The sequence below is a fragment of the Sinocyclocheilus rhinocerous genome, unplaced genomic scaffold, assembly GCF_001515625.1.
Source record: "Sinocyclocheilus rhinocerous isolate Xijiao unplaced genomic scaffold, SAMN03320098_v1.1 scaffold269, whole genome shotgun sequence".
Lineage (NCBI taxonomy): Eukaryota > Metazoa > Chordata > Actinopteri > Cypriniformes > Cyprinidae > Sinocyclocheilus > Sinocyclocheilus rhinocerous.
Window position 1 is genome coordinate 87,320 of NW_015652298.1, and position 24,456 is coordinate 111,775.

General features: G+C 37.8%; 1 protein-coding gene across 4 annotated transcripts in view; it reads right to left on the reverse strand.

Annotated features, from left to right (window-relative positions):
• The window catches only part of camk1b (calcium/calmodulin-dependent protein kinase Ib), a 74,980-nt gene that overhangs the window by 29,408 nt on the left and 21,116 nt on the right, over nucleotides 1–24,456 (reverse strand). For 3 of the 4 annotated variants that reach the window (XM_016520338.1, XM_016520337.1, XM_016520336.1), the window contains one exon: nucleotides 1,500–1,631. In XM_016520338.1, coding sequence (XP_016375824.1) covers nucleotides 1,500–1,631 — 132 coding nt within the window. Of the gene's footprint in view, nucleotides 1–1,499; nucleotides 1,632–8,839; nucleotides 8,852–24,456 lie in introns of those variants that run through there. The other variant, XM_016520339.1, reaches the window with a different exon arrangement.

Genomic DNA, 24,456 nt, shown 5'->3' on the forward strand with positions numbered 1-24,456 from the left:
GGAGTAATGGCTGATGGAAATTCAGCTTTGCATCACAGAAATAAATTATATTTTAAAGGATATTAAAATAGAAACCGTTATATTATATTGTAATAACATTTTGCAAGATTACTGTTTTTTTTCTGTATTTTTGATCAAATAAATGCAGCCTTGGTGAGCATAAGAGACTTCTTTAAAAAACATTAAAATCTTACTGATCCCTAACTTTTGAACGGCAGTGTATATATCCTGACATTTCATCTTGTATGACATTTCAGGGAACTCCAAATGAACAAATTATGTCATGTGAAAAAAAAATCTTTCAGAAATCGTATCAGTGCACGGAGCAGTGAATACTGTGTAGGAACCCTGAGAACCAGAACGCAGCTTGTGACATATTGAACAGGCTGTACTTCCCTCCCACACAGCCTTGTGTTCATTCAAATTAAATATGCCGTCTATTCTGACTAAAGTCTATGAGGGGGTGGATTTTATATTAATCTAGTGCATAATAGAGAAGAGTTAAAGAAGAACATATATACAAATGTCACACATGTTCCTCCATGACCCCTGAGTCTCAGTCTTAACTGCCCCCACAAAGGTTAACTGCCCAGCTGATTTTCATTGACTTACAGAAGGGCTGTGTGTGGCATGCGTGGGCTCTAATTGAGCCGGGAATCCCACACACCTCCCCACTGGCAATACGACACGACAGAAGCACCTGAATGAGTCACCGAGTCTCTCTTCCACTCATTCCCATTCTTTCTCTCCTGTCTGCAACATGTACACTCACCCACTCCCCTTCTCGCCTCCTCCCCTTTCAGGCATAGTGGTGGCCTCGTCTTTGACTTCTTCTAAACTACACACCACTCAGACCCACACAACCGTGGGCACTCAGAGATGGCACGATTCCAAAGCAAGGTTATTATTGTTAATTAATTTGAGTACTGGGTTAGACTTTATTTTCAGGTGTCCGTGTTACAGTGTAATTACACATAAAAGTACTGTCAATCAAAGTATTTCTGTAACATCAAAGGAACAGTTCACCCAGTAATATCAATAGAATAGTTCACACAAACACTGAAAATTTGTTGAAAATGTACTCACCGTCAGGCGTCAGGCCATCCAAGATGCAAATGAGTTTGTTTCTTCATCGAAACAGATTTGGAGAAATGTAGCCCAAAATTAGCATTATATCACTTGCTCACCAAGGGATCCTCTGCAGTGAATGGGTGCGGTCTGAATGAGAGCTGATAAAAACATCACAAGTAATCCACGTTTTTAACTTCAAACAATTTATGGATATGGAAAGATTACTAAAGTTAAAATGATTGATTACTTGGTGGATACATAACAATGGATTTGTTTCTTACACACAAGCTTTTCAGCTCACAAGACGTTAATTGATGGACGGGAGTCATGTGGATTACTTAAATTTGGGGATTATTGTGATGTTTTTATCAGCTGTTTGGACTCTCATTAAAAAAAAATGAACTGAAACAGCTGTTTCAGTGACTCACTTGTGGAGCACGGCGATCTCATTTTCAATGCTGTTCTCTTTCCCCTCTAGAGCTTTTTTCGGGATGCATTTTATCGCCACTAGTTTTCTAGTCCTCTTCTCCTCTGCGAGCATCACCTCAGAAAAAGCCCCTCTGTAAGACAAGACCCATATAATCAATCAGTGTCAGTTTTACCAATCAGTATTAACCAAATCAAATTTTGCACCGCAGAAATGATACACAAACTTTAACTGAAATGAATTTAGATCTATTTACACAGATTGTTTAATGCAGCTCAGAGGTGGGCTGAATGCATTTATTCTACATTTACAATTGCATAAAGGATGTTATGTGAATTCAATAAGACCAGGGTTCCATGAAGGTCTACAGGGTCAGATATACAAAGCATTTAGACTATAAATGGCATATACATTTCATAACATTTCATGACTATTTGAATGAACATTAACTAAAGATTAACAAATGATTTAGAATAATTACATGATTATTAATGAATAATAATGAAGTGTAATTGTAATAATTACTAAATTATTATACATTTCTATAACATTAACAAACAAAACAAAAATGAGAAATGTTGCATTGGTAAATAACTGAAATATGTTTAAGTACTAAAATTACTGAAATTGAAATAAAAAGCACATGACAAAATATTCAAAATATTAATACACACTACAATAGTTTACTAAATAATATTAAAATAATACAGGTTCCTGGGCCTGAAAAAGTTGGCAACCCCAAAACATTAAAGGCAAATGCCTATATGCAAAATTCCTAAAATTGTTGGCTTAAGTAACATCCTGCTGGGAAAGCTCTCGTTATTTTACTTTTAATCTTTCCAGTGAAAGTCACAGATGGGCTGAATGTTGACTCAGAGAGCCTTGCCTCAACAAGACCTAACCAGACACAACATGCTACAATGACAAGCAATAAAAGCTCTTCCATGCAAATTTGAGTTCTTATCTAAACCAGCTGTGAATGAGACAAGAAAATTTAGTTTCTATTTCTGTGGCCCTGTCCACAAAGAAATCTCACTGGCTCATAGGTCACTCCATCGCTGAACATAAAACACATTTAACCATTACAGCTAGTGGATTGGTGAAAACGAAGGAAAACAGGAAGCAGATGTTAAAAGACTTCCTCTGAAGGGATAACACAGGAGGTGAGTTCTCTGGAAGAGTTTAAGGATTCAGATGAAGTATTTAAATGCTACTTTCTGATTTGATCAAAAACACTGATTCATTCAAGAAATAAACAACATTAGTGTGTCTTGGTCAGAGACACATAATGTTTAACTTTGCGCTGGCTTCGGTCAGAAAAAAGCAATATGGACTTCCCAGCTACATCTGGTCTGAAATGGAAGTAACATCAAATAGGAATTAGAGTTTAATTATGTTTATTCTCCTGGTGGTTAAACTTAAATGCCCTCAAAATTTCAGTTTTAATCTTATGTTTACATCATGTGATATAGTTAAGCACGTACACAAGCAAGAGTGGTGATTTTCCCGCATTTCAGCATTATTGCAAATGTGAAAATTATTTTATCCAACAATTCCATATACAATAATGTAATGTTGTGAGTTACACTTTAAACACAATTTTGTCAATATTGTCTGTTTTCACTCTATTAAATAGCTTCACAATTAACCACAACAGAACTATTGTGTGTCTTCGATCAACATGCAGTTGTGTTTTGTTACTGAATGAATTTGTGCTTTGAACGAATCGTGAGTCAATGATTCAATGATCCATTCGAAGTCACATGCTTAGTTCCCCAATTATTTAGCCATTTCAGCAAATTGGTTGAATAAATGACTGAATGGCTTGGCCATCAAGCCACTGACTTGCTACTATCTAATGGTGGTTTTAGTTTCATATTTAAAGGTATAATTTAATTTGTCTATATTTATAACATCATATTTTAAACATTAATCGCATAACATCTTTTATGCAATTGTAAATGCAGAATAAATGCATTCAGCCCACTTCTGATCTGCAATAAACAATCTGTGTAAATAGATCTAAATTCACTTCAGATAAAGTTTCTGTACCACTTCTGCATGGCAAAAATTGATTTTGTTAATACTGATTTAATTTGATTGATATTGATTAAATGTGAAAATGTGACAAAAGATGATGCATACAAATAACAAGGTTAGAAAAAAAAAAAAACATTAAATGTGCAAATGCTACTAGAAATCAATTTAAGAAGGGCTAATACTGCCACTTAATATAAAATTAAAAATTGCTTTCAGTAACTGAAATATAGATTAAATAAATTATATTGCATTACTTAAACATAAAAAAATGGAAATGCTGCCTTGGCAACTAACTGAAATAAGTCATTTTAAGAACTAAAGTTACTAGAACTAAAACTGAACAGAATTACTCAAATGAAAACAGTAAATATAAATATTGAAATGTTAATGAATACTATATTAGTATTTAAAAAGTACAAAAATAACACTGGTTCCTCAGTCAGGAAAAAGCAACATTGGCAACATTATAACATTATAGGCAGATTCACACACAGAAGTCCTAAAACTGTATTTTTGTTGATACTGATAGTGTAGTATTATTCTAGTTGCATTTACTGATTAAATGTGAGAATGCGGCATAAAAGATGATGCACACATCTAATAGAAAAAAAAAAAAGAAAAAAATCCCCTTAAAGGTAAAACTACCACTGGAAATTAATGTAAGCTTCAGGAGTCAGCTGTCAACAACCAGCCAAGGCACTAGCACAAAAACACGCTTAGCAAAATATTGTCTAATTATCGTTATCAGCAAAAAAAAAACAGAAAATAGCATTTTTGTCAATATTGCACACCCCTAGTTTCAGGTGAACAATAATTTACTGAGTGTTGATATATCTTCATATTGTTTCAGTTGTCTTTATACCATTACACACAAAGATCCACATAGTCACAAGACACCATTTGAACAGAAGATCCGTGATCAGGCCTAAAAGCTCTGATATCATCAGCAAACCACCCAGTCTGTTCAATATTTGAGAATGGAATGAAGATTAAGAGTAAACTCATTATTAAACAGGATGTGAATATAGCTCCTCAGCAGCACAGATCCGGCCAGGCAGACTTATCCCAGAGAGCTCAGCACAGGCATGGAGGACAAACACTGATATGATACACAGTTAAGCCTGCATGCGTATGTGTGTGTGTGTGCACATAACAGGAGAGAGGATGGGAGAAGGCTGTGGGCTAAACTGCCAATGCTGAGCATGCGGAGACACATACACTTGCTCGTTTACAGCAATGCCACACTAGTGCTGACACACAACTGAACATGATGGCGCACAGATATTGATGTGACGAGCGTAAAACAGCAGACCCTGCGTATGTCAAACATGTTTGTTATAGTCATGTAATGTGCAGTGCTGAGACCTCATCAAACTCAATATGGTTCAACACCTGGAATCAGTTGCTCTGCTGTAACACTAGCGCACACTAACACACACAGACTAGTCTAACACTAGTCGGATTGCATATGTAGAACTGAAACAGGAAGTCTTAGTGAAGTGAGAAAACAGTGTTATCTAGCTAAAAATATCTGCACAGATGTTACATACTAAAAATTTTACTAGTTTTACAACGGAGTAAAATGTATACATAACAGTGCAGTAAATATGGATTACAAAAATTTTATATGATAGGAAACAGAAAAGTAGAATATTGAAATATTTACAATTTCTGAAGAAATTGAGCTGTTAATTGCTGCAACCAGATCCATGACCGGTCATAACCAGTCATTGAAGACCAGTTTTGTGAACTGGATTAACCGATCACTTGAAAAGATTTGACTCAAAATGTCAGTTTCATCACTAAGTTATCATATGGGGGAGTGAGTGGCAATGTCATGGACAAAATTTTCCAGGGTGTTGCTATGTGGTTGTTAAGGTACTCTGAATGTTTTTAGTAGGGATGCACAATATATCAGTATTTCAGTACAATACGATTTATCTTAAGACTTAAAATCACTAATAATTGAATATCAGAATTATCAGAGCCACAAATTGGTCACACTGGGCCTCATTTATCAATCTATCTTTGGGCAAATCAACTTATGACAGGGTTCACATGTGATTCATGAAACATTCGTATGCCGCCAATTAGGGCTGCACAATTAATCAAATTTCTAATCGCGATTACAATTATGGATGCCACAATTACGTAATCGTTCAAAGCGGCAATTAATCGTTTAAAGTCCACTTATGTAATTCTGCACGCTTAAGATATGTTTTTTTCTTTCTACATGTTATCTTAAGGGTTTTCCATTGTTTTAGTTTTAGTATAACATTATAATACCATTCATATTTTAACTTTTTTTATAATTTAAAGAAGAAACCAATCCGATGTATATTTGACATTTGAGGCTTAATACTATAGAAAAGCACTAAAAGTTTTTCAGTTAGAGTGTTTTCAGCTTGTTTATTTTCATATAAAAATACGGCATGCAGTTGCATCAAACAATGGTATAAACATCATTCAATGTAAATTGTGATAATCGTAATTAATAATCGCAATTACAATTTCAAGGGAATAATCGACAATTATGATTTTTGTCATAATCATGCAGCCCTACCGCCAATCACATCGTATGAATGATCATACGTTGATAAATGTTGCGGCTGAAAACAATCGTCATTTAAATATCACACCCCTAAAAACACCCGGTTTAGAAGCCTTGCCCCTAGAGTTTACGACATGGAGAAACGTAACCCAGCGAAATGGAGGAAATAATCTCATGAAAGAGAAAATGATCTTACTCCAAAAACACGTGTTAAACTTGTAATTTCAAACAATTTCATTCATTTATATTAAATATCGGTAAATATAATTAAACTAAATCCTTTAAATTTAATGGTATACATAACAGAACAAGAATGAAAAATAAGTAGCTATAAAATCATATAATAAACTATAAAATAAAACACAAATGAGGCTATAGTGGCAGTCAACGGCATACAAACATCAAGCTAAAATTAATTTATTTAAAGCAAAACTGAAATGGCATTTCACAAGCCACTCTCATTCGACAATAATCCAAATGTTTCCATTTTTGCCATGTAACATTTGGTTGCTAAACTATTATTCATTACGCAAAGAAGGCTTTACTTCTCTTGTGTTCCAATATCCACTTCAAACATCCTCCTTCATCCTTGTACGTTCATTTCGTAAATGAGGCCCATTGTGTTTTAAAGTGAAATAGTTACGTTACATGTACTTGCTATAGTAATAACAGAACATTATGCATAATTTCAAGCAACTAACCCTAAACCAAACCTTAACCTATAGAAAATATGTTGTTACTTATAATTACTATCATTACTTAAGTGTAATTATACTGTAACACAGACACCGTAAAATAAAGTGTAACACAAAATTGTATTATTCCTTTTTAAACAAGGGTATTGGTTGTAGGGTGCTGGTCCAAGTCTAAAGAGCCCATAAGTATGATTAATAGTAACAGTGATCCTTGCCTTCAGAAAGCACAACAGTTCAGAGCTGGGGATTGTGGAATGTTAGACAGCAAAGCGGCACATTCCTCTCCGGTCAGAGACACAAGAGTACGGCCATCTGGTGGAACCAGGGGATGTGAACTAGATTACGACACAGGCCTGTCTGTTGTGGCTTCCTGATTATACTTCCTGAATGACACAGAGGACAGAGATGGACTCCAAAACATGAACTTGAATTATATAATATGTTATGCCTGACAGACTGTAATTTTAATGCTAAACATAATTCATGTTGTCATTGTCAGTTATGATTTTAACTCGACTGAACATTAAAAAAAAAGCACATTTATTTTCTATAATCATCTTTGATTCATTTTTCACTGAGCTTGTCACAATGCACTCTTCAACTGAATAATGTTTCTGCCTACTATTTGGAACAGTCATCGACATCTTTGGGAGAATGTCTATAATACTCTCACATTCTCTCTCATTTATCTTCTCTTTCCCTCCATTAAGCACTCTTTCCCATTAATATACTGTCTATTTCTCTGTCTTTCTTTCTCATGTTCCATTAACAACAGTTTGTTGGGCTTTTGTTATGGCTTCTGCTGGGTTTGGCTTCAGGAGAAATTGCGGTCTCCCTGAAAGGAAACAAGAGGTCAGGCGCAGTGCATGGGGGAGAGTAACTTCCAGTCTGTGTTACATGACTCTCACATCTCACAGAAGAGAGGGACTTCTCTTAAAGAAATGTGAAAGGATTAGTTCAAGGAATAGTTCAATAACCTATAGTTGTAGGCTGATAAACACTGCAACCAGAGTCCAAACTTTATCAGTTCAAATCCTAAACCAATTATTAAGACCTCTTTGGTGAACTGGATCAACCGATTCTTTTAAAAGATTTGGCTCATTACATAATGTTACCAAATGGCTACTTCTGTCAGGACCACTATCGTCAAATATGATTGACAATTAGCATACAGTTTGGATTGGTGGTATGGTACTGTTCTGGGCAAGAACTCGCTGTTTTCCATGCAATTAGAACAAAAAATTAGCTTTAAGCTTCCAAAATGACACGGATGCACCATAAATGTATTATAAAAATCAAGCGTAGCGTTAGTTCTGGCAGGTCACGTTAGTCAAGCTCGCATCAGCTGACTTTCAGCTGATCCCCATCTACCTATAGGAATACGACACCTATAGGGAGAGCAGCGATAAAACTACCCCACCCCAGGGTAAACAGAACAGAACGAACATAAATGTATTGCAGATATCGTTAAAGTTCAATAATGTTATGTACACATTTTAGAATTAGTCTGATTCAAAGGAGAATCAGAAGGCTGAATCCCGACTGACAGAGGAGGAGTTGGGGATGGAGAAGGGTAATTAGCTATTGAGCAATGCGAAAACTGCTGATAATACTGAGATAGGTGTCGTATTCCTATAGGTAGATGGGGGTCAGCTGAAAGTCAGCTGATGCGAGCTTGACTAACGTGACCTGCCAGAACTAACGCTACGCTTGATTTTTATAATACATTTATGGTGCATCCGTGTCATTTTGGAAGCTTACAGCTAATTTTTTTTTCTAATTGCATGGAAAAGAGTGACCAGTACATTATTAAAGATATATTCACATTAAATTAGAGCACTGAGGCAAACAAATTTCATGGGGGTGTGACATTCTTTAGAAAACTATTAATCCAATCTAATTAGATACTACAAACAATTTAATAATTCATCTCTCAAGAGACCGACGCCACATGACATCTTGCTTCCTGAGGCAGTGCTCAGCCTAAATTCAGCTCAGCGCAGGTCCCACAGACTTGACACAGAACCGTCATTTGTGCTGATTGTGTTATGTAACGTTCCCTAAAACAAACAAAAAGCAGGTGCAGCTTTTGTGCTGGATGCCAGACTGAGACTGAATCGTTTGAATCAAGTCAGATGGCCCAGTGTTTCTGGACGGATGCCATATATCTCTGCTTAGTTCAGGTTCAACTTAATGAGATCTGTGTGAGATCAACTGATCTGAGAACAGCACTGCTTATTTTACATTTTTAGATCATAATCTGGATTAGGACAAGGCAGGCTGATTCTGGGTGAACAAATTATTTACAGTACGGTGAAGTATGGACTTCCTGCATAAGCATGCTACAGTCAGACGCTCATAAGCATTGATCTGATTCCTTACCATGTTAACTGATGAACAATCAATATTTTTAAATTCCCAATTATGATATCTACACACATGGTGGCCAATATAATCCACAAAAGAATGACCACTTTTTATATTTGCTAGAAATAAATAAAAGGTTTTCAATATATACTGGTTTAGCTTTATCAAATGATCACTGTCCCAATTGCAAAAGAACGATCAATTTTTTATTAATAGCATTTTATATTTGCTAAAAATAATTGTAATTAATTTATGTTTAATTAAATGTTACATTTTCTTACAATGTTTTTTTTAATATTCAAACTATTTAGTACTATTTATATCCTATTAAAGTATTTATTAATATTTTGAATTAGCTTTAATTTTGATATTTCAGTTTTAATCTTAGTTTTAAGTTTTAGTAATTTTGTTACATGCTTTTGTTATATTTAGTGGTTTTATTTAGTTATATTTAGTACATATATTTATATCCATCTTTATTTTTATTTCAGTTTTAGTTTTAGTAATTTAAGTATTTCAGCTTATTTAATTTCAGTTAGACGTAGTTGCCAAGGCAACATTATTATTTTTTTTGTTACATTTTTCATCTATATATTGCAGCTTTATTTCAATTCATGAAGACTATTTTAATAGTTTTAGTTAACAATAACAACTACTACCTGCTTAAAAAATGAAACAAGCTGGAAATGATACATTACTGATTGGTCTGTAGTTTTGAAACACATTCTTACTGATGCTTTCATAAAGTAATGTCAACAAATTCGACAAACCTTGATCTATGTTAGCAATAGCTTAGCATAATTTCAGTGTAACTCAAAACTCTCTCAAAACTTTTATATATGGTCACTACAGCAATACAGTAAACCAATGTTTAATAAATTGTTCAAGTCATTAATAATAATATTCAGTAAATAATAAACAATTTTTGTAGCTTTTAACTTATACATTGTTCTTGACACTTCTGTGAATCTGCCAAGCAGGAGGGCACAGTTATTACAAGCCTGGTCAAAATATCAACCTATAAATATGATGATTATGGGGAAAGACCTAAAAAGCTGTTCAGTAGTCTACTGTTCACTTTATATGCACAAATGCACACAATGCAGCACACACACACTATCCATTAAGCATAGAGGGGTTATGAGAACTTCAAAGCAGATGAACAGTAAGTTAGTGTGTTTGTCTCAATTACTAGGAAAACATAAAACTAAAGGACAGTAGTCTGAAAATCCAAAAGAACAATAAAGCAATTATCTTTATGCTATTCACTATATACATCTATCCTATTCCCTTAGGTCATTGTGATAGTGTCGCTGAATGTTTCTGGCACACAGAGGATGTCAACAGTGATTCACAGATGTCGTATACTCTTATGATATGCTATTCACTATATACATCTGTCCTATTCCCTTAGGTCATTGTGATAGTGTCGCTGAATGTTTCTGGCACACAGAGGATGTCAACAGTGATTCACAGATGTCGTATAGTGGCTGAGCACTTAGAATGTGGTCGATCATTTGGTCGCACACAAACATGCACAAACAGCAGCAATGATTGATCCCTCGGGATATTTTTGTTTCCAAAGCAGAAGTTGCGACCTCACACCTGGCCGTCGGACGAGCCCAGAGGTTAGCCTGCAGACACTACAGATATTGTCTGTTCATGTTTAATGGTAATGACTAGACTAGACAAACAGAAAAAAAGAGGTGAGACAATAAAAGTGAATTTTAAATGTTATTTGTATAAAGAGAACGCTATTTGTATGGGCCCTTCACGGATGTTCACTTCCACATGGCCTTTTATGAAGTGTACATATGATTTTCAGATGAATTGAAGTAATTTCATTTGTGTTCAAGTTTTTCACAAGATCAAGTTTTGAAAAAACTAAACTTAAACTATATATAGCATAAATGTTTAATAACTCTCCAACTCAAAATAAAGTCACAATGACCTATGTATACCAACAGGAACATTTATCAGCTCTGTTCCAAAAACTAGCAAACTGCCTTGCTAGCTGTCTACAACGGCAGCTGCCTTTTAAGCATTTTTGCATTGCACTATGCTGCTTTTTTATTGCCTTTCTGTGTAAACATTCTAGATGGAGGTGTTTTGAGTGCTGCACTTGCATTTTGTCTCTTTTGCAGCACCTCAGAGGTGACATGGCGTTTTAAAAATGTGGTGCTAAAGTAAAAAGTTGTTTAGCTGTAACTTCTGTGTGAACAGCCCCAAACTGATTTGCTGAACACTACGCTGCATCTTTACATGCCACGCAAATGTGTTATACACAAGACACCCAAATCGCTATTGATTTTGACATTAGCATGTTGCTAAGCTAACAGCCCAATAATAAGCATAACTGTACTCACACACACAAAAATTGGGTGATAGTCAAATTTAGTTTTTTTTTTTTTCATTAATACTTAACGGTTCTGAATAAAATTTGAGTACATTTGTAACATTTCACCTAACTTGTATGTCACTGTGGATAAATTTTATACCTAGTTCAGCATGGAATTTTTTTCTGTAAAAGATACATGGGATTCTACCTTTAATTCTGGAAGGAAGTAATTTAATTTGTGTTCAAGTTTTTCACAAGATCAAGTTTTGAAAAAACAAGACTTAAACTATATATAGCACAAATGTTTAATAACTCTCCAACTCAAAATAAAGTCACAATGACCTATGTATACCAACAGGAACATTTATCAGCTCTGTTCCAAAAACTAGCAAACTGCCTTGCTAGCTGTCTACAACGGCAGCTGCCTTTTAAGCATTTTTGCATTGCACTATGCTGCTTTTTTATTGCCTTTCTGTGTAAACATTCTAGATGGAGGTGTTTTGAGTGCTGCACTTGCATTTTGTCTCTTTTGCAGCACCTCAGAGGTGACATGGCGTTTTAAAAATGTGGTGCTAAAGTAAAAAGTTGTTTAGCTGTAACTTCTGTGTGAACAGCCCCAAACTGATTTGCTGAACACTACGCTGCATCTTTACATGCCACGCAAATGTGTTATACACAAGACACCCAAATCGCTATTGATTTTGACATTAGCATGTTGCTAAGCTAACAGCCCAATAATAAGCATAACTGTACTCACACACACAAAAATTGGGTGATAGTCAAATTTAGTAAAAAATTTTTTCATTAATACTTAACGGTTCTGAATAAAATTTGAGTACATTTGTAAAATTTCACCTAACTTGTATGTCACTGTGGATACATTTTATACCAAGTTCAGCATGGAATTTTTTTCTGTAAAAGATACATGGGATTCTACCTTTAATTCTGGACAAAATAAAGTATCTTAAAAGCTACCTGCTACCTGGTCACATTGGAAGCACCTCTGTTGACTTACAATCTTGTCTAGGTTGAAAAAATATTTCTGTTGTATCACTGCATGTAATAATTTTGTATATATGACACATCACTAGGGATGTAACGATTAACCGCGAGCCGATTGAAAATCGATTCAAATATGTGACGATTCAAATCGGTTGAGATGCTAAACAAATCGCGATTCAATTAGGGGTAGGAGTTTATATGAATGTATGTCTGATGGGAACTTATTGTCTTTAGAAAAGTTTAGATGGTATTTTTTCTTTTCATCTTGCATCTAGTTCATATGTGCAGCGCTTCTTTGTTTACAGCGGAAACGCTTTAAGCGCCACCTGCTGGAGAGAGTGAATCTGCGTCTCATTCAGCTCGTCCGCTGTTTCATGCAGATATTTTTCATGTATGCAGCATCTTTGTTTGGATCATGATTAAAATGCAGTGGTTGCCTCTAATTTTAAATGGAAAGAGCACAGACAAAGCCTTATTTTGTTTATATGAAGAGATTTATTTTATTTGTGTTACTTATTTATTTGATTTGATTTGATTTCAATTTATTATTGTTATTTACATTTACATTATATTTAAATTTTGTCATTTAACAGACGCTTTTATCCAAAGCGACTTACAAATGAGGACAACAGAAGCAATCAAAACCAACAAAAGAGCAATAATATGCAAGTGTTATATTAGTATATTATTATAGTGTTATATTTCAATTTCACAAAAAAAACGTTGCAGCATTTTGTTCAAGCAATAATAAAAGGACACATTTCATTTATAATTTGTCTTCAATCTCATTTTGTTAAAAAAATTGTGAATTGAATCGAATCTTGAAATAAAAATCGTGAATCGAATCGAATCGTGACTTGAGTGAATCGTTACATCCCTACATATCACATAACAATGCATTTAATACGTACTGTTCTTAAATTAGAGCCTCTAAAGATAAGAGTAGTGGGTGGGTTGGGAATGGCAGATAATGAAGAATACATTCTAGTCACTGCAAACCATCACTTGTGGTGAAAAAAAAAATGCACAGGAAAAATTTCACATTTTTCCTGTGAAAATCTGACTTGATGAGCAGCTCCTCACCTTCATGAATGCATCTGCTTGTGCAAGATGGGCACACCTGATACAGGAAATGAGGGAGGGGCTGATGATGCAATGATGAAGCAGATTAGTGGGCCGAGGGGCATGTGGAAAAACGAGCGACAGCAATCAGGAGATTAACCTTTCATTCCTGGCATAATCGCTGCAGAAGACACTCCTCAAGTGTCTCGTGACACACTCACTCGTGTGTGTGAAGTGTGTGAACGGATGGAAAACTGTGGCAATGCCACTGAGTGTGTGTTTGCGTGTTTATATGCGTGCAAATGCGTGTGTGCACGAGGAATGGTGATTGAATAATAAATGCACAGGGACACCTCATGGTGTTTACCAGCCTGGTAGAGACACCTGCTCTCCCACACACACACACACACACACACTTTCGGTTACTGCTCACACCTCTCCTAGCACATAACAAATAATTAAAACCAAGCAGTACAACCTGATTAAAAACAAATATATATATATAAAAAAATAAAATTATAATAATAAGTTTGCTTGTTCTGCGTGTGTGTGAATGAATAGCATTTAGTTTCATCTACTACAGTACACAAACACACACACACACACACACACACACACACACACACTCACTCATACTTTACTTTATATATATATATATATATACAGTATATATATATTATGTGTGTGTGTGTGTGTTCCCCATTAATGGTAAATGAATATTGTGATAAATATCGATAACATATGATACAGAAAAAAATACATATATAATATAAAATATAATATTGTTGGCCATATCGCCCAGCCCTATAACAGAGTGTTTAATGCTGAATAAATATATGCAATGCACTCTAAGAATTTTTATTTATTTACAGAGAAAAACAAACATCCACAACAACGTCAAATTGCAGTTAATACCATATTTGCGCTACCACCCAAACTGCTCCAACAACACTTTGGATGACACATCATGCCCATCTTGCTGTGGGTTAAACCAACACTCACATGAGCCCGTGACTGCATCCGCTAATAAGCAGCAAATGGAAATTCAACATGCCCTAGTGTGCTTCACATCAATGAAAGAGAAACCATTACATCGCTATGGCAACTCAGCAGTGATTTGGTTCAGCTCAGTGCCTATTCTGCAGTTAATACCATATTTGCGCTACCACCCAAACTGCTCCAACAACACTTTGGATGACACATCATGCCCATCTTGCTGTGGGTTAAACCAACACTCACATGAGCCTGTGACTGCATCCGCTAATAAGCAGCAAATGGAAATTCAACATGCCCTAGTGTGCTTCACATCAATGAAAGAGAAACCATTACATCGCTATGGCAACTCAGCAGTGATTTGGTTCAGCTCAGTGCCTATTCTGAGGGATTTTGGGTTCTTCATAATCAAATCAAGTACCTGGAGGAAACGACTGGATATCCAAGTGCCGAAACATTCTTCTGTTAAACAGGATAATGTTACACAGCAAAACAAAGCCAAGGCAAGCATCATTTTTCCTACTGCTCATGCCTGGCGTAATGGATTTGAACAAACCCAAAACACTAAGCTCATCCCACACCGTTTGTACTACAGACATGAATGGTACCTCAAATTAGGGCTGCACGATAAATCGCATGCAATATTTAATGCGCATTTTGTCAGTAAAGCTGGTTCTGTAATCAGTGGTAAATCTCCATCACGTGCGTGATTTCACATGAAGCAGCATTTACTACACAGAGCCGTTGTTCACAGACAAGCTGCGCAAAACCACGATCATATTTTGCGCATGTTTTGCGCAGCTTGTCTGTGAACAACGGCTCTGTGTAGTAAATGCTGCTCCACGTGAAAGCACGCACGTGTAGAGATTTACCGCTGATTACAGAACCGGCTTTACTGACGAGATGCGCATTAAATATCGTGCGATATTTATCGTGCAGCCCTACCTCAAATCATGCAGCCTGTTGAGTGATCAGATATTTTTATGACGTTCTTCTGGCCATGTAAATAGACAAAGATTCTGACAACATATAAATCATAGAAATTTAGTGCACAGTTATTACATTATACCAGATTAGTTGTTAATGTTAACTAAAACTGAAATAAAGCTGAAATGAAATAAAATATAAATATTAGATGAAAAACTTGAATGAAAACTAGACATGTTGCGTTGGCAACTAACTGAAATGAAATAAACGGAAGGACTCACTATGCTAAAATTAAAAAGGAAATACATTTAAAATAAAGCTATATATACAAATGACAAAAGCACAACAAAATGACTAAAATTTAAAGTACGTTTAATATGAAAACTGAAAACATGAAACTAAATCAAAATATTAATAAAAACTATAGAAGGATGTAATAATACAAAAATTACAATGGTCTACATGTTCTACCTGTGTTCAGTTTTTTAGAGGACTCTTAAAAGTATGAAAAAGCATAAAACTGACTTTTCCTTGTCTGATGTAGCAAACATACTTACTTAAGCAGGCAAAACAAACAAACAAACAAAACACCCTAAAATTAAAATACTAACCTAAAATTTAGTTAAAAAATAAATACTATTCTAAACTAAAATGTGACCCTGGAGCACAAAACCAGTCATAAGTTGCATGGGTATATTTGTAGCAATAGCCAAAAAAAAAAACATTGTATGGGTAAAAATTATCTATTTTTCTCTTATACCAAAAATCATTAGGATATTAAGTAAAGATCATTTTCCTTGAAGATATTTTGTATATTTCCTACCGTAAATATATCAAAACTTAATTTTTGATTAGTAATATGCATTGCTAAGAACTTCATTTGGACAACTTTAAAGGCGATTTTCTCAGTATTTTGATTTTTTTGCACCCTCAGATTCCAGATTTTCAAATAGTTGTATCTCGGCCAAATATTCTAACAAATATTCTTCGGATAAGTCCTATCCTAACAAACCATACATCAGTGGAAAGCATATTTATTCAGCTTTCAGATGAAAAGAATGTTGACGATCAAAATTAAAGTAGTTGGTACACTTAAATATAATATTTATTCAACTCTTTGAATGAGTGATCAGTTTTCACAAGGGTTTAATAGATTTCTGACATTGGACAGCAGCTGAATGGACCTCCATGCACGTCTGTAAGACATCTGGCACTTCACTGTGTGCTGTGATAAACGGGCCACCTTCTGCTGTGCCCCAGAGTGACTTTTTAGGGCTGGGAGAACGAATGTGGGTCATGTTATTGGAAACAGGGCTATACGTCTTCTTGAGAAACCCCAATTGCAGACTTGTTTGTCTTAAGGCACATAAAGCTAAGCAGGTCTGACACAATTATGCTGACCTGACAGAAATTCAACTGCTGGCTGTCCTGTGCTCTCGTTGTCTATCAATCACTGAAATGAAAGTATGAGAGCATGGGTCAGCAGCAACAGCAGCAGCGGGCAGAGGTGATCCATACTCCGTATTGATTTTAGATTATTCCAGTGCTTCCAAACCGCCCACACACTGCCAGCCCCGCAAAGCATGCTGGGAAGTGGCATAGTTCTCGCAGTGCCACTAAATAAGGTTGGGCATGTGATCTGTTCCAGAAAAAAACACACTAGCAAAGTGAAATACATTAGGTTATCATAAAAACACAGCATGATATGAATATTAGATTTTCTAAGTCACAAGACTTACAGGTTCCGCCTATTTTCACAATAAAGCGGGTGAAAAAATCCTATTTAGATTAGATCAAAAATTGATCACGGGTGTCAGTAATAATGTTACATTGTTACAAAAGATGTATGCTGTTGTTTTGAATGTTCTGTTTATCAAAGGATCATGAATTCCACAAAAATATTAAGCAACAAAGCCATTTTTAGCTGCTATAATAATAATTTTTTCTTGAGTATCAAATCAGCATATTAGAATGATTTCTGGAGGATCATGTGACACTGAAGACTGGAGTAATGATGCTGAAAATTCAGCTTTGCCATAACAGGAATAAATGGCATTTTAAATTACATTTATTCAAATACAAAACAGCTATTTTAAATTATAAGAATATTTCACAATATTACAGTATTTTTCATCAAATAAATGCAGCCTTGGTAAGACTTATTTTAAATTATCTTAGCAAATCTTACAGACCCTTCCACCCGCACTCTTTAAAATGCTAGTGTACCTAATATATTAGTCCCGCTCTATTGTCAAAAGCCATTTCTAGGGTTCAGAAAATTACAAAGATAAGGGAGTGGGATCCACATAGTAGAACCACATAGCAAACACCAAAAATTTTATATCAACTACATAGTAAAGCGCCCTGGTAACCACCTGAAACCCACTAGCAACATGGTGACATGTTATGCACAGGCGAACACCAGTAAGAATGTCTTCAGAAAAACAAAAACGTAAATGTAATAATGTAGTTATTGCTTATTTGCTCCCACCAGCAATTCTATTTTAGAGCATTGTATAAATATCCATCCTGCACAACATACTTACATAAAAATGCTGTGCACATAAATATTTAGATTAGCTGTACAAAAACTGCCAACCCTACTCTACCCTATTAACTAAAAATAGCTCTGGCTACTGGCCAGCGGCACTCTCTTATTTAACGGAAAACTGCTTCAGTCACAGTTTTTTTTGTCCCTAATTCCACCTTCTATTTTGGAACATCGATGTTAAATCTTTATTTTTAGGTTTTTCAGATTACTGGAAGGCTTTCATGCTAACAGCGACACAAAAACATGCCCAGGAAATACAATCGATACAAGCTCTTTTGTTACACTAGTCCCGTAAGTGTTTGTTACAGTGTGGATGCATGTTCACTACATGATCAGAGTAGGAAATGACCTTCAGACCAGATACCAAGCAGAAAAAAGACAAAAATATACAAAGGGACACTAAACCCTATAATATGAGTGAAATTTTTTTTTTACCCCATTTACGTACATGCTTTTGTTCTAACTGAAACCAGGTACAAAACTTGCTCCACTTCTGAAACAACATTTTTATTTATTTTTATTTTTTTTCGTGCTTAGCTTGGAAATATGTTGCATTACAAAAATAAAAAGGGTTGAAAAAGCTTTTTCATGTTGAAAGTAGGACTATAAATAATACAAATATTTTATTCTACATATTACATAAAGAGAGCTTTAAAACAATGATGCTTCAGTAAACAAAAAATAATAATATTCTGTGTTATTTTAGGATATTCATTATATTAACGTAATATAGACACTTGCGAATTAAAGTCACATTTACCTTATGACATAACCATAGCAACAGAATGCTGCTGTTTTTCAATAGAGTCTATAACAGAAAACACATAAGTACTATCGTTATTTCTCACTTTATTAAATAAAGAGCACTTTAAAACAATGATGCTTCAGTAAACAAAAAATAAGAATCTGTTATATTTAGGGCTGCCCCCTAATAGTCGACTAATCGTTGGTCGACCAGAAGAGGCTTGGTTGACCAAAATTTTATTAGTCGTAGAAAACAATCCGGATAAAAAATCCACTGGCGAAGTCACGCAGTTCATAGTCTCGCGTAGCCAGACCTTCAGACTGACAGCTGAAGGTCTGGAATCCATGGCAGCTTTCATTGGCCAAGGCCCGCCCATGAGACCGTTTGACAGACATGTCAAACAACCAATCACAGTTCGTTTCATTCAGCGTCATGTTTCGGGGCGTGGAAATGTCGCCACAATAACAGACCGGTGTGTAAAACTCTTGGACGTATTTTAAAGATTCTATGCCGTGAACTTTAAATATTTCACATACTTTTGAAAATCCAGTGTTTAGTTGATCATGATAAGCGCTCGTCATCACAGTTGTAAACACGACGGCTTTCTTCCTTCGTGAGGGGGTATGGCGTCACGGCATCTTTGTTTCCAGGCGGAACATTAAAGAACGCGACACACACGTCTCCCGGAAGTCCTGTATAATTCAACCAATCCGATGACGAGAGAAATGTGCGCTGTTCAAGTGTCTGTGTGGAAGCTGGACATTAGCGCTCACTGCAGGACAGATGGCACCGGTGCGCTCACTTGCTCTTAAAATACTCCCTCATGTTTGGTCATACAGATAAGAGTAATACATCTTTCAAATCTGTAAAGACTCTACGTTTATTTGTGTGCACTCACAATAACAACAAAACGCGCTTTTGTAAAATAATGAAAGCAAACAGGAAGCGCTTTCTGCTGTCTCGGTCTGTGAACTTGAGCGCGAAACTCCGTGTATATCTTTGCCTTACATACATTAAGTAAGAGAGTGAGAGTGAAATATAATAGATAATATATAATCGAGAGTGAAATGTCTACTTTCAAATGAACCAATTCAAATAGAAAACAAATATTCTCAGGTTATGTAATCTGTATAAAACATAAATACAGGCACATCCACTACTGCGGAGATGACGAGTCAGTGTCGCCGACTTCATCTCTTAAACAGAAAACAAAGAAAGCACTAGTTTATCAAATTATTTAAATGTTAATGCAGCCTCCTTACTGTTTTTTACTGACACATTCATAATCATTTCTTCTGCCGGTGCGCTGTGGCAAGCTTTAAGCGTGAGCTTGAGCACTTATTAGGCTATGTAGGCAATTAAAGGCTCATTATAATGATTTAAATGGTTTATTAATAAACGCGCGATTAGTCGACTAATGCTTAAAATGAATGACTACTAGTCGACCAGAAAAATCCTTAGTCGAGGGCAGCCCTAGTTATATTAGTATATTCATTATATTAGTATTATGGCGTAATATAGATGCTTGCAACTACAGTCATGTTGACCTAAGGAAGTAACCATAACAAGAGCACACTGCTGTCTTTTTATAGGTTGAGTATCAGATAACACATAAGTACTGTCATTATTACTTTATTATACCATGGTCTGTCTGAATGCTCGATTCTGATTGGCTGGCAGGTATGCCCCTATTATGCCTTTTCGAATATTACCTTTCATGCAGTGTGTCATGTAGCTGTATGTGAACATAAACTATCTGCAAAGTTGTGAAGCCGACAGTGCACGATAAATAAAGTTATTGTCTATCAAAAAAAAAAAGAGTTGGCGAGCAATCACCTAAACGAGTCATCAGGAATTCGAATCTTATTCTGTTACGGCTCTACGTCACGAAGTAACACATTTGCATAATGTCTGCCCACGTTTAATTTGCCCGCCCACAAACAGTAAAATTTTTGTGTGGTTAACATCATGTCGAGAAGACGCTGTATCCTACGCTGTGAGAGTAAATTTGTTTTATCACATTTTATAATTACCACAAACTTGCTAACACTTGACACTTACCACTGAGAAATGTCCTGCTCCAGTCGTGCTTGCGAATCAGTCTCTTGTCGATCAGCCAGTTCAACCGTTTCATCATCAGACTCCGGCTCGAATTGGTAAGGTACAATCGATACCATCTTTTCTATGTATTGACAAGTCTCCAGGACTGTCATTCCGTCATGGCAATGGGCGTTTCGTTTCCGACACGCGCTGTACGCGGTAGACCAATCCAGAGCCAATCTCTCTACGGCTCTGGACCAATCACAAAGGACTGCGCCATCTGACCAATCACAGCAGTGAGGGCTCACGGAAAGGAGGGGTTTAGAGAGACTGATTCTTTGAACTGCTTCACACAAGTCGTTTACGAATCATTTAGAAATTAGGTAAAATTAAATCTATTTTTTGAGAAAACTAGCGTGTTTTTTGACCTTGCATGCATGCAAACCTGTTTTAGGAGACTCATAAAACAATATTAGCAACCTTAAAAATGGCATAATAGGGGCACTTTAAAACCATTTAATGCACAGGTAATTCAAAGTCAGTTTAATCACCGTTCTATATTACCGGTAATATGCTGCTTTCATTGACTCTCTCTCTCTCTCACACACAGAGAGAGAGAGAGAGAGAGAGAGAGAGAGAGAGATCGCGCTGCCCATACACAGAACCATTCAGGAGTACAGAAACTTGTTGTCAACGGTGCCTGGCATTTTATTTTATTAATAAAACAGCTTAGTTACTGGATCGCTATATTATATTCCTCAGCAACGAGGGGTTAAAATAGCTGTTTTTGAAGTAACCAAACTCACAGCTTGCACAGTCACAGGTAATTCACACACGCAACTCTCTCGCTCTCTCTCTCTCTCTCTCTCTCAATTGATCGATCGATAATAAAAGGGTTAGTTCACCCCAAAATGAAAAATCTGTCATTGATTACTCACCCTCATGTCATTCCAAACCTGTAAGACCTTCGTTCATCTTCAGAACACAAATTAAGATATTTTTTATGAAACGTTAGAGCTCTCTGACCCTTCATAGACAGCAATGCAACTGTAATGTTCCCAGGTCTAGAAACGTACTAAGGACATCGGTAAAACAGTCCATGTGACATCAGTGGCTCAACTTCAGTTTTGCGAAACTACGAGAATACTTTTTGTGCACAAAGCAAAAAAAAAAGATTTTATTCAACAATTCTTCTCCCCAGAGTTACCATCTTCTGCCATTTTAGAGAGTATCACAACGCATATGCACGCTTTCCCCCAAGCGTAAACAACGCTGATTACTCAGATTACGTTCATGCGTGTGCTTTCCTCCCCCAATGCTAATTACATAGATTACGGTCTTGGGTACTCTCCAAAATGGCGGAAGACGTAACTCAGGGGAAAAAAATTGTTGAATAAATTATGTTCCCTTTCGAACATTCACTTCACGTTGTGTATGGGGAAAACTCCTGTTTTACTCTGTACTGAAGCCTGATTTGTTCGCGCTGCACAAACCAATGGTGCTTTAGCCCACCAGAAAGGGCAGAGCCGACCTGTATATAAGTCGGCCCGCAGCGCCATTCATCAGATAATTCTCCTTCAGCGATGAGGATCATCTCTTCGCTGACTCTGGAAGAAGCCGAGGAAGAAGAAGCTCCAGCTCTGCTCGCCGCCGTTGAAGACGCCCGAAGCAGCGAAGATTCACTGCGGCCATCCGGCGCTTGAAGAGCAAGCTAGAGTATTCCTAAAGAGCAAATTTCTCAGCATGTGTTGTTGCAAATGTCGCGCCGTGAGTGTCTTTCATGAAGGCGGTCCCCCTCGCTCAGCCCTCCCATTTCCTTTCTCTCCTAAGAGAAAGAAACAGCGGGGCAGCGGGTCCTCCTCAGCAGGCTTGAGTGGTGTCACGTCGGCTCAACGTCAGCATGCCCCGCCCTCCCCTCGTCTTCTCGCCTCGCCAGTGTGCTTCAACACAGGATGACCAGCGTCCAACCCTTTTGGTTTCATTTGGAGCATCTGAAGAAGACGTTATCAGCGAGGACGTTATTGCCGACGACTCCATGTCCTTGGTGGCGTCTGATACGGAAGAGTGGGGAAATTCCAGCGATGAGCCCAGAGTCCCTCCCCCCTCTCAAGATCAGAGGCCGAAGCCGGACGCCAAACTCATCCGCGTCCTGTCGAAAGCGGTGGAGAATCTGGGCCTCGAGTGGTCAGCTCCGGAAGAGCCTGCCCACGGCCTGTTGGATGAGTGGTACCTGCCAGGAAGCCGTCAACAATACTCTCGCCAACGCCCCGCCCCGTTCTTGCCTGCAGTTCATGACGAGCTCACCAAGACGTGGCGCGCCCCCTACTCGGCCCAGGTAAATCCCTCTACAGCAGCAGCTTTCACCACAGGCCAGGCCGGTTCGGCGCTGCATACAATGGCGGTTCTCCAGGTGTTTCAAGCCAAACTTCTCCGCGGCATGGACGAGTCTGGCCAAGAACACCAGGAGGCTTTCAAAGAGCTGCGCACAGCGACAGATCTGGCTCTGCGCGCCACGAAAGCAACGGCGCAGGCGATCGGCAAGACCATGGCCAGTCTGGTGGTGCTGGAGCGCCACCTATGGTTGAACCTCACTGAGATCAGGGACACTGAGAAAATGGCCTTCCTCGACTCACTGGTCTCCCTGAAAGGTCTGTTTGGCCCCGCTGTGGATGGGTTTGCAGAGAGGTTTTTGGAGGCTCAGAAGACGCTGCAGGTGCTGCGTCACTTCCTCCCCAAGCGCTCTGGCCCAGCGGCTGCGAGCCGCCAGAAGAACTCCGCCACTCAGCCTGCAAAGCCGGCGCAGCCTCAGCCCAAACGCAAATCTGAGCCTGGGCTGCAACAGCGCTCCCGGACAGCGAAACGCTTCCCCTTCCCGAAGCATCAAGGTCCCCGCCTACGAGTTGTGCTGGACCCCGAGCCGCCTAAGCCGTCCTAATGTGCCAGAGAGAAAGAGGAGGGACTCTGTTCTTGCCTCGGCCGGAACGCCCTGAAAAACAGCTCGCTTTCATTCTCCATCCCTCCGAGCACCTCTGAGCATTGGCGTTCCGTTGTCACGTCCTGCAGATGCAGTACGTACCTGAATGTTTTACCCGCACTCCACCTTGCGCCTGGCACCTGGGGCAGTTTCCTGTCAGGGTAGACCACCGCTGTATCAAGGCTGTGGCCCCCTGGACGACCTCTCACCTGTTCCAAACAGGAATTAGGTTAGGCATGACCTCCAGAAGGAAGGTAGTCAAGACGGACACTTCCAACTCAGGTTGGGGCTCTCTGTTGGAGGGCAATCTGGTGTTCGGCTCCTGGTCAGCCTCGGAGCAACGCCTGCATATCAACTGCCTAGAAATGTTGGCGGTTTTCTTAGCCCTAAAAACCTTCCTTTCAGCCTTGAAAGGGCACCACGTCTTGGTCCGGTCAGACAGCATGACGGTGGTGGCTTATATCAATCACCAAGGCGGTCTCAGGTCACACACTCTTTGCAGGATGGCTCGTCGCCTTCTCTTTTGGGCACACAAAGAACTCCCCTCGCTAAGGGCAGTTCATGTGACGGGCAGATTGAACCTTGGCGCAGACATGCTGTCCAGAGGCAAGGTAGCCCCGGGCGAATGGGCGCTACACCCTCAAATGGTTCAAGAGATCTGGTCAGTCTTCGG